Genomic DNA, 25,656 nt, shown 5'->3' with positions numbered 1-25,656 from the left:
TTATTGAGTACTCAAAGGTAATTCATATTGAGTTGTCAAAGGTAATTCATGGGCTTTTGAATGCCACTCTTACCTTTTCTTTCCTTTTCTTCTCTTTTTCTTCTCCTTGCTTTTTCTTCAACCATTCATTAAACTTCTCCTTTGCCTTCTCTTCCATGCCTGCTTTACGGCGCTCCATAGCCTCTTTTTCCTTTTGCTCTTTGCGCATTTTCAATTCCTTTTCCTTTTTCTCCTATGATAAATAATTATTTTATTTGTTGATTAATTAAAACCATTACACAAAGAAAAATACAGATCAAACACACTCACTAATTGAACATGTGTGGATACAGTGCATAGATAAAATTGTCAACAATTGATTAACATTTTCCAGTTAGGGATTACATTGCAGCTAATATTTTCACAGGTTTGATTACAGGCTGCAAAGACCAAGTAAAGTGCAAGGTGCTCACATAGCGAAAAGCTAAAGTGCAATGTGCAGCAGCAAATATTCAATAACAGCAGTAGAGAGAAGAAAAAAAGAGAAAAAAAAGAACAATTTACAGGTTATCTATAACTGTTAGCGGCCGGAATACAGCCATATTTCAAGGTCAAGTGACTTGGGCTATCAGCAGGAAAGTGAACAGTGCATTTAGTCCAATAAGCTAGCAGCAAATATTCAATAGCAATAAGCAGCAGGGAAAAAAACCCCAAAAAAAACAATTTGACAGAAGGATTAAAACTAAAACCGGCTAAAATACATTAGTAGTTCAGAATCAAAACTAAAGTGACTTGTGCTATCTGCAAATGCATGAAAAGGGACGTTGAGTCTTACACCAGGAGAGCTAAAGTGCCTTGTGCTAGCAACAAGAAATTATTGTTTAATTTTTTATAACAATCTATACTGTAAAACATGCAATAATACACAATTTCAAAATAAATTAAAAAGTGCCATAAAAATGGTCCGTTCACTCCCTAAAAACAATATAATTATTTCTCAGCCGTAACAAATTTAACAGTAACTTTGGATGTCAAACTTACATAATTTCTTTTCCACTCTAAAAATGAATTGGACAAATTGATGTATAGTATAAACGTTGACACCACTTAAGCAAAATATTAATGCAGATCTACATGTTCTAACTCCTGTTTCTTTAAAAATGGGTCTTAAAATTGTCTTCCTTTCCTGCAACATTTTTGGGCATAGCGTTACCATGTGCAGCAGAGTTTCTTCATGCTGCCCACAAAGCCTACAAATATTTGTTGCCCATGTATACTCCCCTTTAGGGGTTCCATCTTTAGTTGGATATATTGCAAACCTTAATAACATAAATTTCTTTTTAATTAAGGGCTTTTGATGGAACAGTAAATAAGGTTGGGCAACCATTTTCTCAAAGGTATTGGCAATAGACCAAAAATGTTTTTTTTTCCTCAGCGCATCTTTATCCAAAATTTCTGATAACAGAGCAACGGTTGAATTAATTAATTTTTCATAAACTGTTTTTACTCCTCATTTCATCTTCCAGATTAGGGCATTCGAAATTTAGGAGACACGCAGCTAAATAATCCTGCCAACTTCTAGAATATTTGCCTTTCGCAATTTCTCCCCAGCAAATATTTGCCAGTGTGCCCTCGTCGGCTCGAGATAATGCCAGTAATGTTTTTAAAAATGTAGCTTGACGAACCAAGAGCCGATTCCTTAAACCGTATTCCAATCTTAAATTGGCCCGTGGAATCTGTCTAGGAATCCTGAAAACCGATTTATATGTCCTTGCCACTATGCCCTCAAGCAAATTCACATCCCTATCCTTGAAAAGTATAGACCCATAGTCCAGGGACGGAATAAGTTTTGCTTTCATAACTTTCAGCAAGTGATCATAATTGGGACACAATAACTCATCTCTCAAGTTTTTGAAAAGCAAAGGCAAGTGAGGTACCTTTAGCCTCTAAGTTATTAAAGTGCTGTCTAAATGTCAGTCCATCGTCAAATGTGATTCCCAAGTATTTATAAGCTTTTACACAGTCCATAGACAAGCCATTAATATTCAAATCCTTTACCCCTAATTTGCCTTTCCCTATTAACATTATTTTTGGGTTTTTTTGTGTTAATTGTTAAGCCATTTTGGGTTACATATGTATTAAAGGAATTTATTAATCTTTTTAATCCTATCATAGTTTGGCTAAGTAAAATGGTATCGTCAGCATACTGCAGGTATTTGATTTCTTTGCCCATCACTGCAGGGGAGTGCGAGTTTACATCATTAAAATGAGCTGGGAGATCGGACATAAATAAATTAAAAAGACAAGGAGCGAGCACACATCCTTGTTTTAGGCCGACATTTGTTTCAATGCGACGGGTAATATGTCTACCATCGCCAATTTTGATCTGAACCCAAGTATTGGAGTACAATAATTTTATCATTTTTAAAAAAGTTACTGATATACCCCAATTCATTAACTTAGACCAACGGATGTTTCTGGGAACAGAATCAAAAGCGGCTTTTAGATCAATAAAACAAATGTACAATTTGTGTTTCCTACATTTTGCTCTTTCTCTTAGTAATATCAATAAAATCAAATTAGTAAGAGTCGATTCTCCCTTCCTAAAACCGGTTACACTTGCAAATATCTTTGCGTCTACGTCTGTGAGGGTTATTAATCGATAGTTTGCGGGTTTATCCTGGGGCCCACTTTTGTAGATCGGCTGTATAATACTTCCCTGCCAAGATTCCGGGATACAACCTGATTTGAGAATGTCATTAAAAAGGAGCGTTAACAACTCTGGCCAATACATAATTTTAACTTTAAAAATAGCATTAGGAATTCCATTGGGGCCAGGTGCTCCATTCGATCTAATTTTGAGTAAAACTTTTTTAACTTTGGCCACCGACCATGACTCAGAGTCAGAAGAGCCTAATGTATCACTAATACTGGGAGGGGCACCCCCTTCTACTGGCTCCATTATACAGTTATAGTCATGGTTTTTCTCCTATGAGTAATACATATTGAGTTATCTACCACACTAAAATTAATGAAGGCACACGCCTTTTAATAATGTATACATTAAAACCCAGAGTAAAAATGGCTTTATTAGCTCAAAGAAGAATGCAAAAAAAGTAGGTTAAAGACACTGCCCTTAGAAATGTATCAGACGGAAAAAACATTTTATCGAGTGGAATAGCGCTCCTCTAATGGGCACAGTTCGAAAACGTTTTAAAAAATGCTTTAAAAAATACTGATATATTGAATGACTACTGTAAGAAACTTGCCTATCTGGCCCAGTGGTCCACTCCACCGGACAAACAAATTGCAATAGGCAGAAGGAAAGGTTATATAATTTAACAAACTTTTTGGTGGATGCATTATCTACATTATCTGTTCTTGCTTTGATGAACCCAACTTTTTGGCAAGATTTAGAGTTGAATTACTGACTGGACACCATGGCACTGACATCCAGCACCCATTGTATGTGTTCTGACCTCAAAAACCATGTAGAATTGGTTAATCCTCGAAAGGCATAATTAACATACCTGTAAGTCTCTGGTATATGGTTCTCCGGATATGCAGGGTCTGTAAGTTAATTTCACCTTTTTGCAACCACTACACTGACAAAGTAAAAACACAAATCTAGACCTGCCACTGCAGCCTAGCATCGCAGTTTAAAAAATGCCAATTGGACCTGGCAAAATAAACCCTTTCCCAGGGTTAAACCTTCCTTTTTCGTACTAATACTTCACCCCTGTGTTAGTCCCCTAAGGGTGCATGGTATTTAACATTTTGGAAATATGTTCTAAAGTTTTACAAGTCCTGGCAGTGAAAACTGTCCAAAGTCGTTTTTAGGGCTCGGCCTACGTCACCACTTCGTCAGAAGTGGGGCGGAGCTCCGAGCCGTTTTGTTATGGGGCTCCGAATAGTGTAGCAAAAATTCCTCAGTGCGCGAGATTTTTCAGTAGTTATTTTTGCCATCTGCATGGTAATTGGTTCTCGCGGTGCTGTGTTTGTAGTAGCCTTGACGCAATAGGCCATATATATTTTAGGTTCTGCACTTCCTGCATTTTCTGTGCGGGTATGCTCAGGGGAGTGTAATAAATTTTCAATTACGAGCTGTCAGGGTGCCGCGGTAATAGAATCCAGATGGTCGGGGCGCGTTCACCAGTCTGCAGTGAGTTTGGTGGGCGCGCATTCGTCTGCATCCTTTCATGTGTAAGTGTTGGCCTTGGAAGAGCTGGCTTGGTCGTGCGATAAGAAGTAATTAAGACGAAACAGATGTTCCCTTCAGTTTTATGAGGGCAGGAGGGCTTTTGTTTCTGTCAATATAGTTTCGTTTCTGCATTTCAGTTACTAACTTCACATGTTTTTAAAACTAAACATTTGTTGTCTTATGACTTACATTAGTGTGTTCTTAGAAACATCTATAGACATAGGTCAGTCTAATACTGAAAACAGCATGTGGGAAACACATGCACAAGCATCACAACAACTTTGTGGCGCAGCTGTCCCTGTCAGTGTATATGTGTATCGCAGTGCTCTTTAATCCCTTTAGAGCTTGTAAACAAACCTCCCCAGTGCTGCGCTGTCCATTATCCAGTGCTGAACTGGACGTCCAACGGTCGTGCGCAGCACTGGGGAGGTAGTGGCCGTGACGACCGTTGGCCGACGGCAGCAATTAAGGGGTTAATATTTATTTTGTTGTCAATTCACTGCAGCTAAAATGTTCGACAAACATTAAGTAGCCTATCCTGGCAGTCTAATACTGAAAACAGCATGTGGTAAACACATGCACAAGCATCACAACAACTTTGTGGCGCAGCTGTCCCTGTCAGTGTATATGTGTATCGCAGTGCTCTTTAATATTTATTTTGTTGTCAATTCACTGCAGCTAAAATGTTCAACAAACATTAAGTAGCCTATCCTGGCAGTCTAATACTGAAAACAGCATGTGGGAAACACATGCACAAGCATCACAACAACTTTGTGGCGCAGCTGTCCCTGTCAGTGTATATGTGTATCGCAGTGCTCTTTAATATTTATTTTGTTGTCAATTTACTGCAGCTAAAATGTTTTTTTTTTTACATTTTAGTGCACATTAATAGTCTGAGCAGAGTTCACCTGAGTATGCAGGGTGAGCAGTGTCAGTATGCAGGGTGAGCAGTATGAGTATGCAGGGTGAGCAGTATGAGTATGCAGGGTGAGCACACTGAGTATGCAGGGTGAGCAGTATGAATATTTAGGGTGAGCAGTATGAGTATGCAGGGTGAGCACACTGAGTATGCAGGGTGAGCACAGTGAGTATGCAGGGTGAGCACACTGAGTATGCAGGGTGAGCACACTGAGTATGCAGGGTGATCAGTATGAGTATGCAGGGTGAGCAGTATGAGTATGCAGGGTGATCAGTATGAGTATGCAGGGTGAGCACACTCAGTATGCAGGGCGATCAGTATAAGTATGCAGGGTGATCAGTAGGATTATGCAGGGTGAGCAGTAGGAGTATGCAGGGTGAGCAGTATGAGTATGAAGGGTGAGCAGTATGAGTATGCAGGGTGAGCAGTATGAGTATGCAGGGTGAGCAGTATGAGTATGCAGGGTGAGCAGAATGAGTATGCAGGGTGAGCAGTATGAGTATGCAGGGTGAGCAGTATGAGTATGCAGGGTGAGCAGTATGAGTATGCAGGGTGAGCAGTATGAGTATGCAGGGTGAGCATTATGAGTATGCAGGGTGAGCACACTGAGTATGCAGGGTGAGCAGTATGAGTATGCAGGGGGAGCAGTATGAGTATGCAGGGTGAGCAGTATGAGTATGCAGGGTGAGCAGTATGAGTATGCAGGGTGAGCAGTATGAGTATGCAGGGTGAGCAGTATGAGTATGCAGGGTGAGCACACTGAGTATGCAGGGTGAGCACACTGAGTATGCAGGGTGAGCCCAGTAAGCAGGGTGAGCAGTATGCAGGGTGATCAGTATGAGTATGCAGGGTGATCAGTATGAGTATGCAGGGTGATCAGTAGGAGTATGCAGGGTGATCAGTATGAGTATGCAGGGTGAGCAGTATGAGTATGCAGGGTGATCAGTATGAGTATGCAGGGTGAGCACACTCAGTATGCAGGGCGATCAGTATAAGTATGCAGGGTGATCAGTAGGATTATGCAGGGTGAGCAGTAGGAGTATGCAGGGTGAGCAGTATGAGTATGAAGGGTGAGCAGTATGAGTATGCAGGGTGAGCAGTATGAGTATGCAGGGTGAGCAGTATGAATATTTAGGGTGAGCAGTATGAGTATGCAGGGTGAGCAGAATGAGTATGCAGGGTGAGCAGTATGAGTATGCAGGGTGATCAGTATGAGTATGCAGGGTGATCAGTATGAGTATGCAGGGTGAGCACACTGAGTATGCAGGGCGAGCACACTGAGTATGCAGGGTGAGCACACTGAGTATGCAGGGTGAGCACACTGAGTATGCAGGGTGAGCACACTGAGTATGCAGGGTGAGCACACTGAGTATGCAGGGTGAGCACACTGAGTATGCAGGGTGAGCACACTGAGTATGCAGGGTGATCAGTAAGAGTATGCAGGGTGATCAGTAAGAGTATGCAGGGTGATCAGTAAGAGTATGCAGGGTGATCAGTAAGAGTATGCAGGGTGATCAGTAAGAGTATGCAGGGTGATCAGTAAGAGTATGCAGGGTGATCAGTAGGAGTATGCAGGGTGAGCAGTAGGAGTATGCAGGGTGAGCAGTATGAGTATGCAGGGTGAGCAGTATGAGTATGCAGGGTGAGCAGTATGAGTATGCAGGGTGAGCAGTATGAGTATGCAGGGTGAGCACACTGAGTATGCAGGGTGAGCACACTGAGTATGCAGGGTGAGCAGTATGCAGGGTGATCAGTATGAGATGCAGGGTGAGCTCACTGAGTATGCAGGGTGAGCACACTGAGTATGCAGGGTGAGCACACTGAGTATGCAGGGTGATCAGTATGAGTATGCAGGGTGAGCAGTATGAGTATGCAGGGTGATCAGTATGAGTATGCAGGGTGAGCAGTAGGAGTATGCAGGGTGATCAGTAGGAGTATGCAGGGTGATCAGTAGGAGTATGCAGGGTGAGCAGTATGAGTATGCAGGGTGAGCAGTATGAGTATGCAGGGTGAGCAGTATGAGTATGCAGGGTGAGCAGTATGAATATTTAGGGTGAGCAGTATGAGTATGCAGGGTGAGCAGAATGAGAATGCAGGGTGAGCAGTATGAGTATGCAGGGTGAGCAGTATGAGTATGCAGGGTGAGCAGTATGAGTATGCAGGGTGAGCAGTATGAGTATGCAGGGTGAGCAGTATGAGTATGCAGGGTGAGCAGTATGAGTATGCAGGGTGAGCAGTATGAGTATGCAGGGTGAGCAGTATGAGTATGCAGGGTGAGCAGTATGAGTATGCAGGGTGAGCAGTATGAGTATGCAGGGTGAGCAGTATGAGTATGCAGGGTGAGCAGTATGAGTATGCAGGGTGAGCAGTATGAATATTTAGGGTGAGCAGTATGAGTATGCAGGGTGAGCACACTGAGTATGCAGGGTGAGCACAGTATGCAGGGTGAGCAGTATGCAGGGTGATCAGTATGAGTATGCAGGGTGATCAGTATGAGTATGCAGGGTGATCAGTATGAGTATGCAGGGTGATCAGTATGAGTATGCAGGGTGATCAGTATGAGTATGCAGGGTGAGCACACTGAGTATGCAGGGTGAGCACACTGAGTATGCAGGGTGAGCACACTGAGTATGCAGGGTGAGCACACTGAGTATGCAGGGTGAGCACACTGAGTATGCAGGGTGAGCACACTGAGTATGCAGGGTGATCAGTAAGAGTATGCAGGGTGATCAGTAAGAGTAAGCAGGGTGATCAGTAAGAGTATGCAGGGTGATCAGTAAGAGTATGCAGGGTGATCAGTAAGAGTATGCAGGGTGATCAGTAGGAGTATTCAGGGTGAGCAGTAGGAGTATGCAGGGTGAGCAGTATGAGTATGCAGGGTGAGCAGTAGGAGTATGCAGGGTGAGCACACTGAGTATGCAAGGTGAGCACACTGAGTATGCAGGGTGAGCACACCGAGTATGCAGGGTGAGCACACTGAGTATGCAGGGTGAGCAGTATGCAGGGTGATCAGTATGAGATGCAGGGTGAGCACACTGAGTATGCAGGGTGAGCACACTGAGTATGCAGGGTGAGCACACTGAGTATGCAGGGAGATCCGTATGCAGGGTGATCAGTATGAGTATGCAGGGTGAGCAGTAAGAGTATGCAGGGTGAGCAGTAAGAGTATGCAGGGTGAGCAGTAAGAGTATGCAGGGTGAGCAGTAAGAGTATGCAGGGTGAGCCGCAAGAGTATGCAGGGTGAGCAGTAAGAGTATGCAGGGTGAGCAGTAAGAGTATGCAGCGTGAGCAGTATGAGTATGCAGGGTGAGCAGTATGAGTATGCAGGATGAGCAGAGTGTGAGTAAGCAGGGTGATCAGTATGACTATGCAGGGTGAGCAGAGTGTGAGTATGGCGGGTGAGCAGAGTGAGAGTATGCAGGGTGATCAGTAAGAGTATGCAGGGTGAGCAGTCCATACACGCTTCTACCAACCACACACACCAACAGCCATCACTGCACAATTCCTACAGGCACACACATCCACCACACATCAATGCACACACCAGTTGACAACGCATCCACCAATTAATATTGTACCTATCGCACTATGCTGCACTTTACCTTTTAAAGATAATGCGTTAAAGTGCAGCATGCCACCATTGATAACTTTCCAATACAACACACTTATCTCCAACACACACCACATGCTTCCACTCCAAAACACATGCCTAAAACACATTGCCATTTACAATGCCATTATCTGAAACTCAAACAAACCCGAGCCCTAATGCATTCCTAATGCTTGTTTACTGTGGCATGGCAGGCTCTCCCATAGAAAAGCATTGGGTTACATTATAACACAATATAATGTATAACTTTGGTCTGAGAATAGTTAGGCCCATGAGTCAAGGACCCAAATTAATAGGAATGTGAAATACTATCAGGCATAGGAGTCAGATTTTAAATTAATATTTTGAAAAAAAACACTTTAAAAAGACTGGCATTTGCCTGCCTAAAGCTTCTTGTAGCCTTTTATGCCCTTTCTGAGATAATACCCAGCTGTCACCTGGCAGCCTGTTGGGAAGTATGAATTGCTCTCAGGAGAGGGAACAAGAGGGCCTTGACCTGGATGTGGTGTGACCTCCTCATAATAGGATGGCCTGGGGATGTGGACACCAAATATACACCAATGTGGACACCAAATATACAAACTTCAAAACGGCAGTCTGTAAGGTACTCTCTTCTTCAATGAGAAGTCGGTCAAGTTATACATATTTGATTGTATGTTTATTGGCAAATACTTCGAGAGGGAGCTATGAACAACGCTCTGCACCTCCCTGCACCTACACTCGGCCCCAACATTCTATGAAATCCTTCCCTGAAATCTCTGCATTCTACAGCACGTAAGATTCAACACATCTCCCTCCTTACAAACAATTGGACAGTGACAAGCACGCACAATTTCTCTAGTCATTATTATATAACAGCATTTAAACATCTTTAAAAGTTGAGCACATCCAACAGGAATGCACATGTCAGTACATCACACAATCTTTGACCCTCTTGGGCGCTTTTTAAGACCTTCCTTGACTTAGACAGGAGATCGTCTGCAATCCTTCTCGAATTCTGGGCGGGGTCATTGGTGACATATTCTGCCATCTTAATAACCTTCTTTAGATTCCACATATTTCCATCACTCAGCCACACGTGCATGGACTCACCTTTTTTAGCTACATAGGAACAGAGAACTTCAACATCCTTCTCCTCTTATGTCCACTTCGCACCGCACCCAATATACAACTGCTATCTCCATAGCACCTGAACTTCCCGCGCCACCACTTCCATCACTCAAACTTTGCCTCTGTACTCCTTTTTAAAATAACATCCTCGGTTTCCAACGCCTCATCAACTCACATGGCCTTATCAATGTTTACACCTTCTTTCCAAGAACCACCTTGACAGAGCCAACTGCAATCTCTCCTTGAGTGTTCTGTTCCACCTCTGTATCAAACCATTTACCTTCGGGTAAATGTGCACTAAAGCCAATTTCTCAAAAAATCCCACATGGCCCGTGACACAAACGGTACATTACTGTCCGTCACTATTAAATAAAGAACGCCTTCCCTATTCCATATTTCTTACAGGAAACTGAGCACCTCTCAATTGATGACCAAACTGGGAAATGTAACCCCAGGACACCTAGAATTATAATCATTTGCTACTATAGCACATAACAAACCAAAACTCAAAACACTGTACGGTCACAAAATGTTTTAGCCAATTTTCTTCCACGTAGCTCCAATCTTGGCAGATATTTCACCGTCTTGTGTGGCTTGTCACTCCATGGACAAGATCCATACCAGGCTAACCGTATTCAGCCGTTAGTTTACGCTTGGTGGCACTAAAACCCACATGACCTTCATGTGCCAAGTTCGGAATATGTTCTCTCAAAATTTCAGGCTTCACTTACTTATCACATCTTCATAACATGTCATTAATCACTCAGATTTCGTCACTAATCCTATGATAGTTCTCTGCATGATCTGACTCTTCATCCTTTTTAGGCCATCCTCCTGATGTAAAAGTTACTTACCTTCAGTAACCTAATATCTGGTAAAGATGCAGCCTAGCCGCAGATTCATTAACTTTGGAATTCTCCCCAGGCAGCAGTCTGGAGCCGGAAATTTTTCAGCAGTACATCTGTGCGCCGGGGGACGGCGTTGTACAGCCCTGTGATGACGTCAACTCCGGTCATGACATCAGTGGGGCCATATAAGGCCCCCTCCGGCTTGCGGACGTCAGGCTCTTCTGAGAAACTTTCCATGCCAGAACGCAGAGCCACAATAGAATCTGGTTGTGGAAACAGTGTGACAAAAATTTCAAAAATCTTTGAAACATTGATAAAGAAGAAAAATCAAATGGTATGTTTATTCCAGACATGGATTTTACAGAAAAACTCAAAAGAATTAACATAGCACAGGGCTATATGAAACCCTGCACCTGGTGAATAACCCTCATATAAGGGAAGAAAACCTTACACTCTATAAACCTTTTATCAATGGCAATGAATGGCATGGTAATAGCAAAACAAAACCTATAAAAAACAACACCAAGCTGTTTGTTGAATCACACACCTATTGATAGTGCCAATACTAGGTATGATGATACCAATAAAAGACTTTCAAAGAAAGAGCAAATAAATCAGTACTTCCCAATGGTGTCTAATCCAGTGTGAAAGATTTTTAAAAAAAACACTCTACTGACCACACACATTTGGAAAGGGATGGTATGGCAACATATAAGCAAACCTGTGTGGCCAGGTCAAGTGGTCTGTTTAATGCCAACATAAGGTGAGACAGTTATCACCGGTATATAAAACCAATACTGAAAAAGGGGATAACCCTTACCTCATAGGTCATTCTCAGAGTGGGGAGGATGGGCAGGGAGTAAATAAATCTGCGGCCAGACTGTAGCTCTATTACCTTACCGAAGGTAAGTAACTTTTATATCTGATAGGGACATCTGACTGCAGATTGCTTCACTTTTGAATTAAATGCCACAGCCATATCTCTTTGGATGAGGGACTGCAAAATAATCCAGCAAAAGTTCTCAAAGAGAGCCATTCGGTCATCACTAACAACAGACCAAATGTATGTAGGAATAGCATAATATGAGTTTACCTCGTGATAGAATCTATGATCACTGTCACAGAATATTTAAATAAAAAACAACCTTAAATGCCCCAAGGAATCTACCCTTGAAGGAAAAAGGGGTAAACCCCTAAAAAAACATTTGTCAGTTATTAGGCATTCTCCTCTAGCCCCAAAGGGGAAATATAACTCGTTGAGCAAAACAGCTGAGTGCAAGAGAAAAGTCATGCAATACGTATTCTTCACAACAATAAAGAGATGTCAGAGAAAGAACTGTCCTGATACAATCCAAAGAGGGACTCTCAGAACTGATTCCATTATACCAAAATGAATGAAAATTAAAAGAAAGATGAACAATAATACCTTCATGGTATAAAGAATTTTGTTGGTACAAAATGACCACTCAAAGGTTACATAATGCACTATCTAGCCTGCATTCCTTCGCCTCCAAATGCTGGAATCTGAATCCGTTTGTTACATTGTCCTCAATTTCCTAAAATGTATTATGAAGCACAGGAAAAACCTGTAATAAGCACTTTGGAACTAATTTGACGAACTGAAATGTTTTAAAATTTACAATATTGTTTTTGTACGAATTTCTTTGGAATCTATCTTTGTAATTTGTACTTTTGTGCAAATATGTAAATTGTATTTTTTAATGTTTCTTTTATGCGTTTCCTTTGTGAAAAGCCGAAGAAAATTTATTATTATAATGCACTATAAAGAAACTAAAATGACACCAAATAGATTTAACTCCAATATAGATATTCATCAATTATACCAGTTGTATATAATTTTGCAACAAAATGTATTTATGGACATATGCATAATAAATATAAAATTGTGTCACAGTAGACTCCGAGTGGCCCAACAACTCACAGAAATTCGCTGGCCAATATTTACTGCCGGACCGCAAGTATCTACAAAGCTTGCCCCCGCATGACCTTCAGTGTCATGGTCCGATAGCCTGATCAAAGTACCAGGCAAGTGAGAAAAGAGAAGCAACCACATCTCTCATTAAAACCTCTATCTGATATTCTTTTTCTCTAAAATGAAATTAATATGTACATTGAAAAAGGGGACGCACCTATTAGTGCATACCAACATATATAAGGAAACATTAAAAGGAAAATCATACATAAAATAAATCCTTGTTAGCAACAAGCACATCCGCCAACACTTGGGATACGAAGCACAATTTGATCACAAGTCTGCCTCAAGAAGTAACAGTCATGATTTCCCAAGGACTTGTAAAACACAGAGAAAATAGATACATACACAAACAGGGGGCAATATTTCCTCCAGACAGATGCAAAAAACATTGAGGGAGAACAACAAGAAGAACTTCCTATTAAGCATAAAACTCCATCTATAAATTGTATGAGCGAAAACAGGTAAGGAAAATGCAGCTAGAAGTCTCCATCAGATTGTTTCTGACACTACCTATTAGACATCCCCATAATGTTCTAGGAATGAACACATAAATCACCTATCCCCTCCACAGAGGAGAAGGCAAGGCAACTAACACGAGTCTTCCAAACGATACACCATAAACTCAGAGTTTACACTCACAATTCTCCAAAAAGTGAAGCACATATAATACAAATGAACATATGCAGTCCACTCAGAAAGAGAAAACAACCTGCACCCTAAAACACATAGTCCAAGGCGACTTTAATAAGGGATGAACCACAAGAACATGTATTCAAAAGAAAAGAATACAAAAGGTAGGCCCTGAATCCATCAGTACCATAATAAATATGCACACCACAAAAGTAGTGAGGATGCACTTTGCTGATTACTCTAAAGACCTTAGCGTCCCTACATACCAGGCTTACCACTGGCATGCAAACATGTCCTTATGAGAGACAACAAAAGGTCGAAACCATGCACATTTTAGCACACTGAGCAGCTTCAAAGACACTTGCATCAGACAATCTTCCATACAAGACGACATTTCTCTTGACACTAACCTCTAGAGCATTAAGCTCACTCTCAGAGGCTAAGGGACAAAGGGAAACCTCTCTCGGTCATCTAAATCAATAACAGCCTAAAAAAGGGAAAGAAAATGGTACTGAGAATAAAACACCTGCTCTCGCAGGACACCAAGTGGTAAAACCAACAACAGACATGTAAAATGCCCTAACAAAGCTTACTCGCTTATAAAGAAATAGCCTCCATCTCAAGTATAAAGACATAGTTACACCAGTAACAAACAACAAAAAGCTAGGAATATGAAGACCTGTCTTTCCGCTGCATCAGCTTAACTCCCAAAAAGATGGACACCATCAAATGGCATGTCGACCAAAGTCGACTGGTCAGCCGCTGAGAAACCCAAAGTTGCCAACTAAGTCCGAAGCCTTAATGCCCCCGCCGATGCCATAGCGCAACCTACAACGTCTGTAGTGTCCATACCACCCACTATGGTAAACCTAGCAGCCTTCTGACCATTCTTAAACAAATCACAAATAGCCAAGCAGAGATTATCCAGAATAGATGGTAACACATCCTACAGCGAATTCTATAAAGCATGGGATTATCGCCCCAGCACACAAGATGTATTTATGGATCTCGGGCTGAGCTTGCCAAAACACAGATATGTTTACCACATGCATCATGACTCCTAGACTCCTTACTCACTGGAGTTTTAGGAACAGAATCTACATCCTGTGAAGAATGAATATGAGTGGGATGATTGTGCCCGGGGTGGGAGTGGCGCTCACTATTACTGGTATATCTGTTATTGCTCTGCTTAGGTATATGGAGCTCAGGGAGGGGGTAATCACCCAACACCCCACAGTTCAGGGATCCAAATCCCTGACGTCCAATCAGAGAAGCTGTTTCAATATCCTTAGATAGTAATCAGGATAATATTTTTTATGAGCGGTCAAAAGAATCATATGAGGTAACAGGGACCAACCAAAACGAAAGGAAAATATAGCAAGAAAACCAGGAGGGGGAAGAGAGGAGGGAACAGAGGTGAACAAACAATATATAAACAGGATTCTGTAGTTTTCTACTGATAGCTACGTATTTTTAATACGCCGCCCAAATAACGGACTTAACGAACTTGAGGACACAACACCAATATGTGTGTCTGGTAAGTGGCAGAGATATATATACTTGGTATTGCACTGGCTAATTCCACCTCATACCATTAACATCATTTTTATGAGCACTTGTCCCCCTTTTCTACAAATGTTTTTAATTTGCCCCCGCTGCATCAGTTAGTCCTCCGACCCTGACCAACGGTGTTAGAAATGGGATTGCTAGTTGGCTAAGGCTTGCGCCAAAGCCAAGCAGAAACCACCACTCTTGTCAGGGCAAGGGAGTCACACGCCAAGATAACCCCTGCTCACCCCCTTGGTAGCTTGGTATGAACAGTCAGGCTTATCCCAGAGGCGATTTGTAAAGTGTTTGCGCGCGAACCCAGCAACAACACCCAAGGCCGACCACAAAGGAAACTCCACACGAGGTTATATATAAAATAGCCTTTGTATTACACCAAACACATTAGATGATAAACACACAATTTGCACAGGCGGAATTTACAGGGGATTATATACATAGGACAGGGCCACATGGACCACTGTCAGGATTAAGCACTTGGTAGAACTAGCAGTTTGTAGGAATAGAACTTAGAACATAGAATAATTGTAGCACCAAATAGCAAATGTAGCACACCACCAGTAACCACTGGTAAAAGGTAAGTACCCCCTACGCAATCCTAAATACCGTAGGCATATATCACGTAGGGAACCATGAACTCACTAGCATAACCTATACTAGGAAACACAACCTCCTAAGCATAAAAATACATTTAGGGGTATAGGCAAGAAGCATTGCATATTATGCATGAATCACCTTAGGCAAGTAATCACATTTGCGCAAAAATCACATAAGGCATAAACATGTACCCCAAGCAAGGGCACAACACATGAACCTGTCCCCAGGCCAACTTGGCCACTTAGGGGCTCACATGCCCAGTGTCCAGAATGTCTGGGCTGGCTGCGCAGGCTGCCAAAGAATGGGCAACAGGCCTAAACGATGCAGCTACTCACTAAGTGCTGGGCAGCTGGGGAACTGAGCCTGGGAACAAGCGTGCACCCTGGCTCTCCACTGGGGCTCTGAATACAAAATGCGCCCACACGTTGGAGTCTCCTGGCTCAGACAACAATGCCCCCTGGAGCCTCGTGGGCTCGAGATACAGCAATGCCCGTTGGAGCCTCCTAGGATCTAGTTATGACAATGCCCCCTGGAGCCTCTCAGGCTTTAAAGCAAATGCTCCCCACGTTGGAGCCACAGGGCTCTAAATAGCCAAACATGCTGCCACCACTGGGGGAGCGGCCCGCTGCCAACTGCGGCCGCTCTACCCTCTGAAATGCCCCCAAAACGAAGTTAGCACAACTGGTGGGGGGTGGGCGGGCACCGGCAATGTGCCCCGACGCCCCCTCTATCCTCAATGCGCCCGGGAGCTAAAACAAATATGCCCCCGCAATCGGTGGAGCCTCGTGGGCTCTGAAGTGATAGGCAATGCCCCCGTGATCGTTGGAGCGGCCCGCTGCCTTCCGGGGCCGCTCTACAGCTAGATCCGAGCTTCCCCCACTACGAAGCACGCGCACTCACCGGCTACTGCTGACGCGTCGGGACTCCTCGGGGAAACTGCACTGAGCAGCTACCGGAGAGCTCCCACTCCTCGGGGCTCTCAATCCTCGGCACAACGGCGGTGGGTCACGCATCACACCACGGGGCTCTCCCTTGTACACGGGAGCCCCGCCTGCACCTTCTTGCCAGCTTTTTTCCTCGTCCTAGGAACACGGGGTGGGCTCCCGTCCGCTTCCTGTCGTCGCCGGAGCACTTCCGGGTCGCCGCAGGCAGAGCGGCGGCCCACACTGTGCTCCGGGCAGGCTGCTTGCAGCACGGGGTAGGCACCCATTAGAATGCACGAGTCCCTGGCGTGGTGGGCACCCGTCCGGGGTAAAAAAAAATAAAGGTACAAGTGCGTGGGGTAGGCACCCGCCAAAGTTCCAAGAAGTATGGCGAATGAGCGGGGCGGCACCCGCGCCGAAGATCGGCAAAGGGGGGATCCCCACGCCGGGGAATCCCTCGATAAAGGGGATTGCAGCTCCGGGCTGCAGGTGAAAACAACAGCGCTCCTGGAAAGTAGAAACAGAGCGCTTCCCAGGCACTCTAGCAAACAAAGCCACATGTCCAGGCAAAGTCCAGCAAAAGCCTTGTAGGAGGTGGGGGGGGGGCAAAGGCTGGGCCTAGGGGCCAGCTCACAGGGTCCTCCAGGCAGGGAGGCAGTCCCCAGTGCTGGTCCTCCTGGTGCCCAGCAGCAGGCCCCCCTCAAGTTAGGATCAGGAAGAGAACATTTTACATGGGGTCACAGCCCCTTCTTATACACCAAATCCCTTTGTCTTTAGCTGTAGGGTTAAGGAAAAACCAGATGCAACTGGTTTTGGAGCACTCTGTTGTGCTCAGCCCCTCTCCCCATTCAGAGGACAGGCTAGGGACATCAGTCGCACCACAGGGGGTGGAGCCAGCATTGTGTGGGGAAGGCCTAGCCCTATTCAGGTCCCAGGTGCCCTCCTCCCACCCATCTGGCTGTCAATCTCTCTATTCACCACCGGGGTAGACCCATCCTGACTCCTGGAGCCAGGCACACCTGCCAGCTCCAGCCAATCACAGGCCAGACAGTCACTTCACATTTATTACACAGACATGCCAGCTTCTAGAAGTGGCACTTCCACACTAGACACATTAACGTCACACGCATCATCGCGCAGCATTCAATCTCATGAGTTCGCACATACCAAACTCGACCCAGCACTCCCCACGCATCAGGAACTACCATGGACACTCACATTCCCCATGCATTCCTATGAGAGGGCAGGCCAATTTCACCACACGCACGCACTTTACACTGGGACACAGTGTTAAAGTGCGCAGAAGCCAAAAATCACTAACACCAGGTCACAACTAAAAGCAAAAAGTTTAGGGGTGAACCTGCCGTTAGGGCCAAGTCCAACAAACGGCTTGTGGGGTGTGAATTCTGTGTTGTCCACCACGTTAGGTATTTTGTAACACTATGGATTTATGGATTCATCACCAGCTTCAGGGTTGCCGGTCAAACATGCTTTATTCGACATTGTGTGATAACTTATTCCATCAATAGACAACTTATACGGTGTAGTCACTGATCACTCAGATCATGTCTTGTATTCCTTTTGGATAATGTTTGATATTCGTGTTTACATTTGGGACCACTTGCACATCATATGTACTATATGCTTCAATTGTGCCCACATGTAGGGGCTCATACTCTGTTCTGTATATGTTTTTCCAGCCCTGAGGAAGTTGCGGGTCTCTTGTCCCAATCGACGAAACACGTGTTGGCTGGAGCGACTACAAGAGAACATTAAACTCATCCATATATGCCAAGATTTTTTCTTTACTATAAGTGATTGACTTTGAATACTGTCTTATCTGTGCCAGGGCCTGATATATACATCCTATGAAGAAGTCGCAACCTGAGTCACCAAGCTATAGGTGGAAGGCTGTCTATGAAGACGAACTTGATTTCCAGGTGCAAACAGGAGTCAACATGCAATATCTCTGTCCACTGAGGCCCCTGAATCAGGCTTGGCCCAAGTACCTAATAAAATATTAAAAAGAGCATCCCCAAACGAAAGAACATGTTATTCCCCCGTCTGTCCCTGAAAAAGTATTCAAGCAAAGGGTCTGTGGACCTTTGCACCGTAGCAAGAGACAAATTTAAAACTGTAGCCACTTTTTATAGCATGGCTGCAAAGGAGGAACTTGCATCCGTAACAAGGCCATGGGGAGAAAGGAACCCTGAAGCATGTGTCTTCTACCTTAACAGGAAACTTTTTGGATGCTAAATTGTCTCAGAATTTTGAAGCTTTCGGGGACATTATAGCAAAACCACACGATAGGAAACTGTATTTCCAGTTTAGGGTGGGTACATTGCCCATCAAAGCCTTTACTGCTAGATGGTCAAAGTCCGATGACAATAGGTGTTCTTTATGCCAGACTAGAGTGGAGTCGGCGGCACACTTGTTATTTGTTTGCCTAGCTTATGCCGCTCCTCGTCGAGTATGGCTAGTTCCAATTTGCAAATTACTTGGAACTAGAAAGAGTGACGAAGCAGGAAGAATTCTACGCACAAACACTTCTATTCCAATCATTACAGCTGTAGCAAAATTCCTAAGGGCCTGGACGATAAGGTCACAGTCTTTTTTTTTTTTGCACAAGCATATGAAGTTCCATAACTAAACTTTGATCAAAAGTACTAGCCCCATAACGGTGGCTCCATAAGCTAGGACAAAAAAAATGTTTTTATCCTCCCTTACCTGAGTTTTTTAACGGTGTTTGTTTTTTAATGGTCGTTTTTTTATGTAAGCAATTAATGCTATTTTACCACTGTTTTATGGTTTTTAAGAAAATGTCCTGAAGTTAAATCTGTACTTTAAGGTAGTCTCACAATCATGCTTAATTATTCTGTTTACCGATACCGATATATTTTACCAGTAATCTGTTTTGTATTTCGCTTTTATGACATATTGTTGAATAACGCATGTTCGACTGGCAACACTGAAGCCGGTGATTAATCCACGCGCCAGCAGACCTCAACTGGCACCGACCCCTCAACTACAATAGTTCAATCGTCACAGAGGGCAAACCCTCCGACAGCACTCTACTCACCTCCTTGGTACCTAAAGGCAATCCCAAGGGAGATGGGGTACCAAAGATGAGTGTTACCGAGCAAAGGATACAAGCCAGTGTCCACGGGAACGAAGAGGAATCCCCTACACTTCCAGGAAACAGAAACAAGAATGTGATAGGGAACACACTCCTGACAACTGTCCCCTAAAAGTATGGGGGAAAAACCCAAGGAGTGTCCACCACTCTCCCCATACGAGGGGTTAGGTAACAGGGCAGATGTAGTTCTGTTGGTGCAGTCCAGGCTGTAAATACAAAAAACAGGGCAAGCACTGATATACTAAACACAAAGTACTAGAGATGATCAAAACATTGACATGCGTTGTTATGCCCCATAGGTCACTTACCCCAGTGAAGTCCACAGGATAACTTAAGGTGAGTTCTTGCTGCAGGATATGGCCTGAGGGGACTGGTACCAGGCCGGAAAGACTAGAACTCGTGAAAGGACACACACGCACCACACACACCTTAAAATAAAAATAAAAAAGGTGGGAAAGGACTTGAGGTGCACTGGCCGGCTTTAACGGGGGTTCAAGAGCGGAGCAGCTACACTCTCAAGAGGAGAGACACCTGGCCCGGGAAACTGTTCCGGGCGGAGCTCTCTCTCTCAGCTAGGAAAACGAACTGAAATACGCCCCAAATAGAAGGAATTGTGAGTAGGGGCTCCGCCAAGTAAACTCTGCTTAAAAGAGCTATTTCCAGGTTCTAGGTATGGGATTATATGGATCCAGTCTCTGGCCAAGGAAAACGCCCTCCAGCTGGAAAGGAGATAGCAGGGCGAGTCACCAGAGACCGATCCGGAAGGAAAATAACCCACCAGATGGGAGAATTGTAAGAAGAGGAGAGGTAATACTTGCTATGAAGGCGGGAGGGACAGCGTACTACCAAAAGGATTCACAGGATAGCAGCAGAGAGACGCCAGGAACGAAGCAGCGAGTGCTGAGAAAGCGCGCCTCACTGAACCAGGAAGTAGTAGGGGGCGTGGTACCGGGACAGTAAGCCAAGCAATGGCTACGATCCGACGCACCGTTTTACGTGCCCCAGAAAACGTCAACAAATTCCTATCTGCTGTGGACATCCTGCCGTAGGGATCGTGGGTAAGGACCTAAGGGGAAAGAACACATGTCAATGCCTTTCAGTGCGCCTGAACCTCAAATTCCTAACAATGAGGTGCAAGAAATTATGATGTTCCCTAATTTGAGCCATCAATGCCCCGGCTCCCGGAAACTCAGGGAGAGGCGGTGCGGAGTCGCATACGGACTGCTCAACTGTCGAACGTGAGGAGCCATGGGAACAGAGTCTCCTCGTGGTTAAGTCTGAGAATGCCGCAACTTCACCTGCTTACCTTTTGACTTCCCAGGAGAACGACGTTAGCTCCTAGATTGACCCTGCAAATGCTCTTCCCGAGACGATGAAGACGGAGGCTGGCATCAACTTCAAACCCCGCTCCCTTAACGACTTTGGCTTTAGTTTCTGGCAGGAGCCACAATCTTCTTAGTCGTGGTGCTCGTCTAAACACCACATACAAATTGTATGCAGGTCCGTGACCGACATATGTCAGCTACAAGACCCACAAGGTTTGATACCTGTACACATTAGACCAAGGCAAACTGTTCCACCGACAGTGTTGAAGCGGGTCAAAAATCGACCCAAGGACCAACTTCTCCGGATCCACATTACAGCACAGAAAACCCCTCCGCGTGCCGGAGGGGACTTATATGGCTCCACTGATGTTATGACCGAAGTCGACGTCATCACAGAGCTGTACGATGCCGTTCTGGATCCAGACTGGCGCCTGGGAAGAATGCAAAAGTTAAGGAATCTGTGGCTAGATGTCTCTATCAGATACATACCTCATGACATTCTGCAACACTAACTATGGCACTCACACCAGCCATTATCCAGTCATTCTCACCCAAATTGTTTTCTTTCAGACCATTGAACAGACATCTTAAACAGTCGGCCAACACATTTGTTTTCCCAGCACATATTCAACAATATATGAATATTCCAGCATCCTCATCATCCATCGTGCTATTCTAGTGGAAGCTTTGCCTGCTTCCTTTGTAGTGAAAACATCCACAAAAGGGTGATGAGCTGCACGTAAAACGAATTATGTAACCCACACAAATTTCTTGATATTACCAATTCCCCACCAAAAGGACAGGTCCTAAAAACCAATCCCCTAGTGTAGCTCCAGTGGTTGCCAGATTAGCTTTGGTGGGTGGTTCCTCAGATGAGGAAGTCCTCCTAGCCTTCAACTGGAAGATAGACCCAAAAAGGTAAGTTGGAGATTTCAGAGGGGAGTAGACACTTCCACCACCTACTGGTGAATGGAATCCAAGCCACTGCCCTGAGAGATACCTATGCCAGTCACACAGTGGTGCATAACAGGTTGGTACTCTCAAACCAAATATGTCCCAGTGGAAACAAAAAGAGTAAGGGCTATCCTAGGGAAGGTCACTGTTAGCCCTGTGGCTGTAGTGCTCCTAGAAATAGCTGGGTCCCTTAGTTGGAAAAAGGTGGTAGTCAACAAAGACTTCCCCCATGATTGTCTCCTTGGGAATGACCACCCAGAGGTTGGTCTGAGCCAAAGAGAGGTATGTGTCCAGTACCAGACATCATCCAAGGAACCTGGGAGGCTGAGCCTGCAGTGCAGATAAGCCCCAAAAGAAAAAGAAGAGACAGTGTAGAAAAAGTGGACAACTGTTAGCCACAGTTCCAGTGGGCCAGGGAGATTCTATACCAGTACGGGAAAACTCAAAAATTGGCACTGGTCAAGTCCTCCCTAGCCCACAAAAACTACCTGACTAGTCAGGCAACTGTCCAGCCTGAGTTGGTGGTTCCTCAGCTGACAGAACAGAGGGTGGAAGAAGAATGTTCACTACAAAGTGTAGTGGCCCCCTACCCTAAAACAGCAGACAGGATACCAGAACCCAAAGAAGCCTGTGAAGTAGCCACTTTACCTACCAGTAAAGAGCTAAAGCTGTGGTTCTGGGCACTGACAGCTGTAAGTAGCCTCTGTTGGGTGTTAGCCTTCACGGCTGCACTGTCCTTGGCATGGTGGCCTAGCACCCTGCCAAATAGCAAGTTAGGCCCCTGATCCTATTGGTCATGTTGGGGTTACTCAAGTTGTGGGTAACCTCTGTGGGTAAGCTGGGTTTTGGCATAGCTTAGTTAGAATTTGCAGAGGTAGGAGTGACCTAGACAGAAGGATGCAAGGCAGAGTAGGCCCTGCAACCTTCAAACCATTTCCTCTACTCTTCCTCGCCTGAAAGACTAGAAAGACTCTCCCAGGTTTAGCTGAGTCTCCTGGCCTTTGGGCTGGGCTTGTGTAGGAAGCTGTGTTTCTCTTGCAGTAACATCCCCACTTTTTGCCAGACTACTGATGCACTTTGACTTGATGTACCCTGGGTACCTGTCAATCAGATTCCTAGGGCCTGTGTTCTTTCCCAAAACTGTACCTTGTACCCCCAATTGGCACCTCTCTGGCCACATGTCAGTCCCTTGTAAAAGGTATCATGGGCATTGTGGTCAGGGAAGGTCTTCCGTACCTTTTTTTCTTCTCCCTTTCCCCGTGTGTGTGCCATGATGCCTACAACCCACTGCCTTGGCATAGGTAAGCCACGCCTCTAGCTGGGAACACTAAACCAGTGGTGAGGGCACAGGTGCATGCGTTCTGTACCCCTACAGTGTCTAGACCAATTCTTAGACATTGTAAGTGCAGTATATTTGGTGCTGGGAGTTTGCCATTATGAACTCCATAGCACCATAATGGCTATGCTGAAAACTGGGAAGTTTGGTATCAAACTACTCAGTACATTAAACCCACACTGATACCATTGTGGGATTGAATGAAAAATGCACTCAGAGGGCATCTTAGAGATGCCTCTAAAAAAAGACCAACCTCTGGTGGTTTCTCTGACTGGTACACACCATCCTGCAACCAGGAGACATGTTTCTGGACCCCTGGGGTGGGAGCCTTTGCTCACTGAGCCCAGAAACAAAGCTTTTCCTGGGTGGAGGTGTTCACACCTCCCGCAGGCCAGGAAGAGCCATCTATGGCGGGGTAGCTTCAAAGGCCTGTCTGCCTTTCTAATACGACTCCCAGCCTCTCCTGCTATCAGGAGCAGACCCCCATCCTGTCTCCCCCCATTTTCGTCAGGAAGACAGGTGTGAAAAATTAGCCAGCCCAGGAGGTGTGTGCACCTCGGCCAACCCCACCCTTTAGGTGGCGGAGGCGAGGTGAAGCCCACTCTTCAGTGTCTGTCATCTTGCAGATGGCAGGCACTCTCCAATCAGGATTAGGGATTGTGCCCACTCCCCCACGTTGGATGAGCACACCAAGAGTGTAGTCACTCGAAGGTCAGTAGCCCATTGGCTACTGAACTCAAGACACATAAAATACCCCCTAAATACAGTATTTAGCGGGCAGCCCTGAACCAAGAAGACAGATTCCTGTAACCAAAGAAGAAGGATGAAAGAAGACCCCCAGCAGCGGAGGCTGCAGAGAAGAACTGACTGGCCACAGCCCTACCGGCCCATCTGCAGTTTCCAGAGAATCCTGCGCCAAAAGTCGACTTGTCCTGCAGCCAGCGACCTCCAAGACCCCTGGGAGGACTGACTGCCTTCAACAAAGACTGGATCTGCTGTGAACAGCAGCTCTGTTCAAAAGAAACTCCAAAGACAGACTCTGAGCCTGCTGAGGACGAAGAAACTCTATGCCTATAACCACCACTGCACCCGTCGCCCATGGCCCGAGTCTTAGTGACCCACCGGTCCCAGCGAGGTCCCCCAGAGCTCCAGAGTCTGAATCCACCATTGGTTGAACCCTCCAGGAGTCCCAGATGTCACCTGTAGCCTCTGCACGGAGATCCCCCCACCAACTGTGAGTGGCCTGGTAAGGTAAAATCCGACCTCAAAAGACATCCCTGCATCTAGCCACCCTGCGCCCTGGAGAGAAAAACCCGAGGTGCACCTACGTCCAAAGCCCTCCAACTTACCTGCCAAGCTGTTGGTTTCTCATGGAAGTCTTCCTGGACCGAGCCTGCAGCCATAATACAAAACCGGCAACTCCCATTCATAACAACAGGGCACCTGACACCAAAAAAGCACCATGCACCCAGCCGCAGCTACGGGTGCCCTTTCGGTGCTAACGCAGATCCCCCTATGCCCTGAGCCTAACACCAGGAGCTCTGCTCCCACGACCCTGTGGCCTGCTTGTGAGCAGCCACCAACCTGAGGCACCCTATCCCCCACTGGATAACATTGGGCTTCAGCACTCAGCACCCGGCCGCCATAGTGCCGCTGAGGGTGCTTTGAGAGTGCATAATTGACCTGGGGGAACCTTTGTTCTAACCCTAGAAACTCAACCCCAAAGACTGAGTAATTACATGTTAACCGAAAACATACATTCTCTCCATAGGAATACATTGACTGTTTTTGTTGATTTGCATGAAAACCTGAAAACTTACAACTGTACAAAACTAATTTTACTTACCTTTTCTCTAGGAAATGTCCCAGTGGGATATGTAGGCATATTACACTGAGCAGAAAAAGTAATTTGAAAAGTAATTTCGACATTTTGTCTTAATTGTATTTCAATCCACTGCATTTAAACCAGCATTCAATTGTAAAACACTGTACAAGATTTTGCAAAGCATTTACTTCACTTACCTGTGTCAGGCTTGGTTTGGCTCTACAAATACAATAACTTAATATTTTTATACAAAATAAAATTGGTCTGAGTTCAGTCTTTGAGTGTGTGACATCAGTTTCTGACTGAGTGTTTACAATGACTAAACACTACCCTCTGATAAAGCCTTATTGCTTGCCCACACTACCACAAAAAGAGAGTAAGGTGCTATCTACTTTTACCTCTGCCTACCCTTGGGGTTCCACTGGACTGTGTGCACACTATACCTCATTTTGGTATTAAAATAGAGAGCCAGCTTCCTACACATCCATTTTGCAGCACTCGGATTGCGGAGATCTACACACTTCTGTAAATCCCCGCTGGAGCTAAACACTTAGATGCTTTGATCTTCTCTATAGTGTTCCCTCACATATTCGGCGTTAGTCCTTCCTTAAAAGTACCCTTGTGACAACTGGCACGAGGTGTGCGTTATGCACTTTGGGTACAGCCTTGTCCTTTAATATTATTGTGTGAAAAGCCTTACA

General features: G+C 44.9%; 1 protein-coding gene across 2 annotated transcripts in view; it reads right to left on the bottom strand.

Annotated features, from left to right (window-relative positions):
- The window catches only part of CCDC34 (coiled-coil domain containing 34), a 367,776-nt gene that overhangs the window by 44,878 nt on the left and 297,242 nt on the right, over positions 1 to 25,656 (bottom strand). For both annotated transcript variants that reach the window (XM_078684653.1, XM_078684655.1), the window contains exon 5: positions 74 to 232. In XM_078684653.1, the coding sequence (XP_078540779.1) occupies positions 74 to 232 (159 nt within the window). The remainder of the gene's footprint in view (positions 1 to 73; positions 233 to 25,656) is intronic.

The sequence above is a fragment of the Lissotriton helveticus genome, chromosome 3_2 (assembly GCF_964261635.1).
Source record: "Lissotriton helveticus chromosome 3_2, aLisHel1.1, whole genome shotgun sequence".
NCBI lineage: Eukaryota > Metazoa > Chordata > Amphibia > Caudata > Salamandridae > Lissotriton > Lissotriton helveticus.
This window is presented reverse-complemented; position numbering and strand designations above follow the sequence as displayed.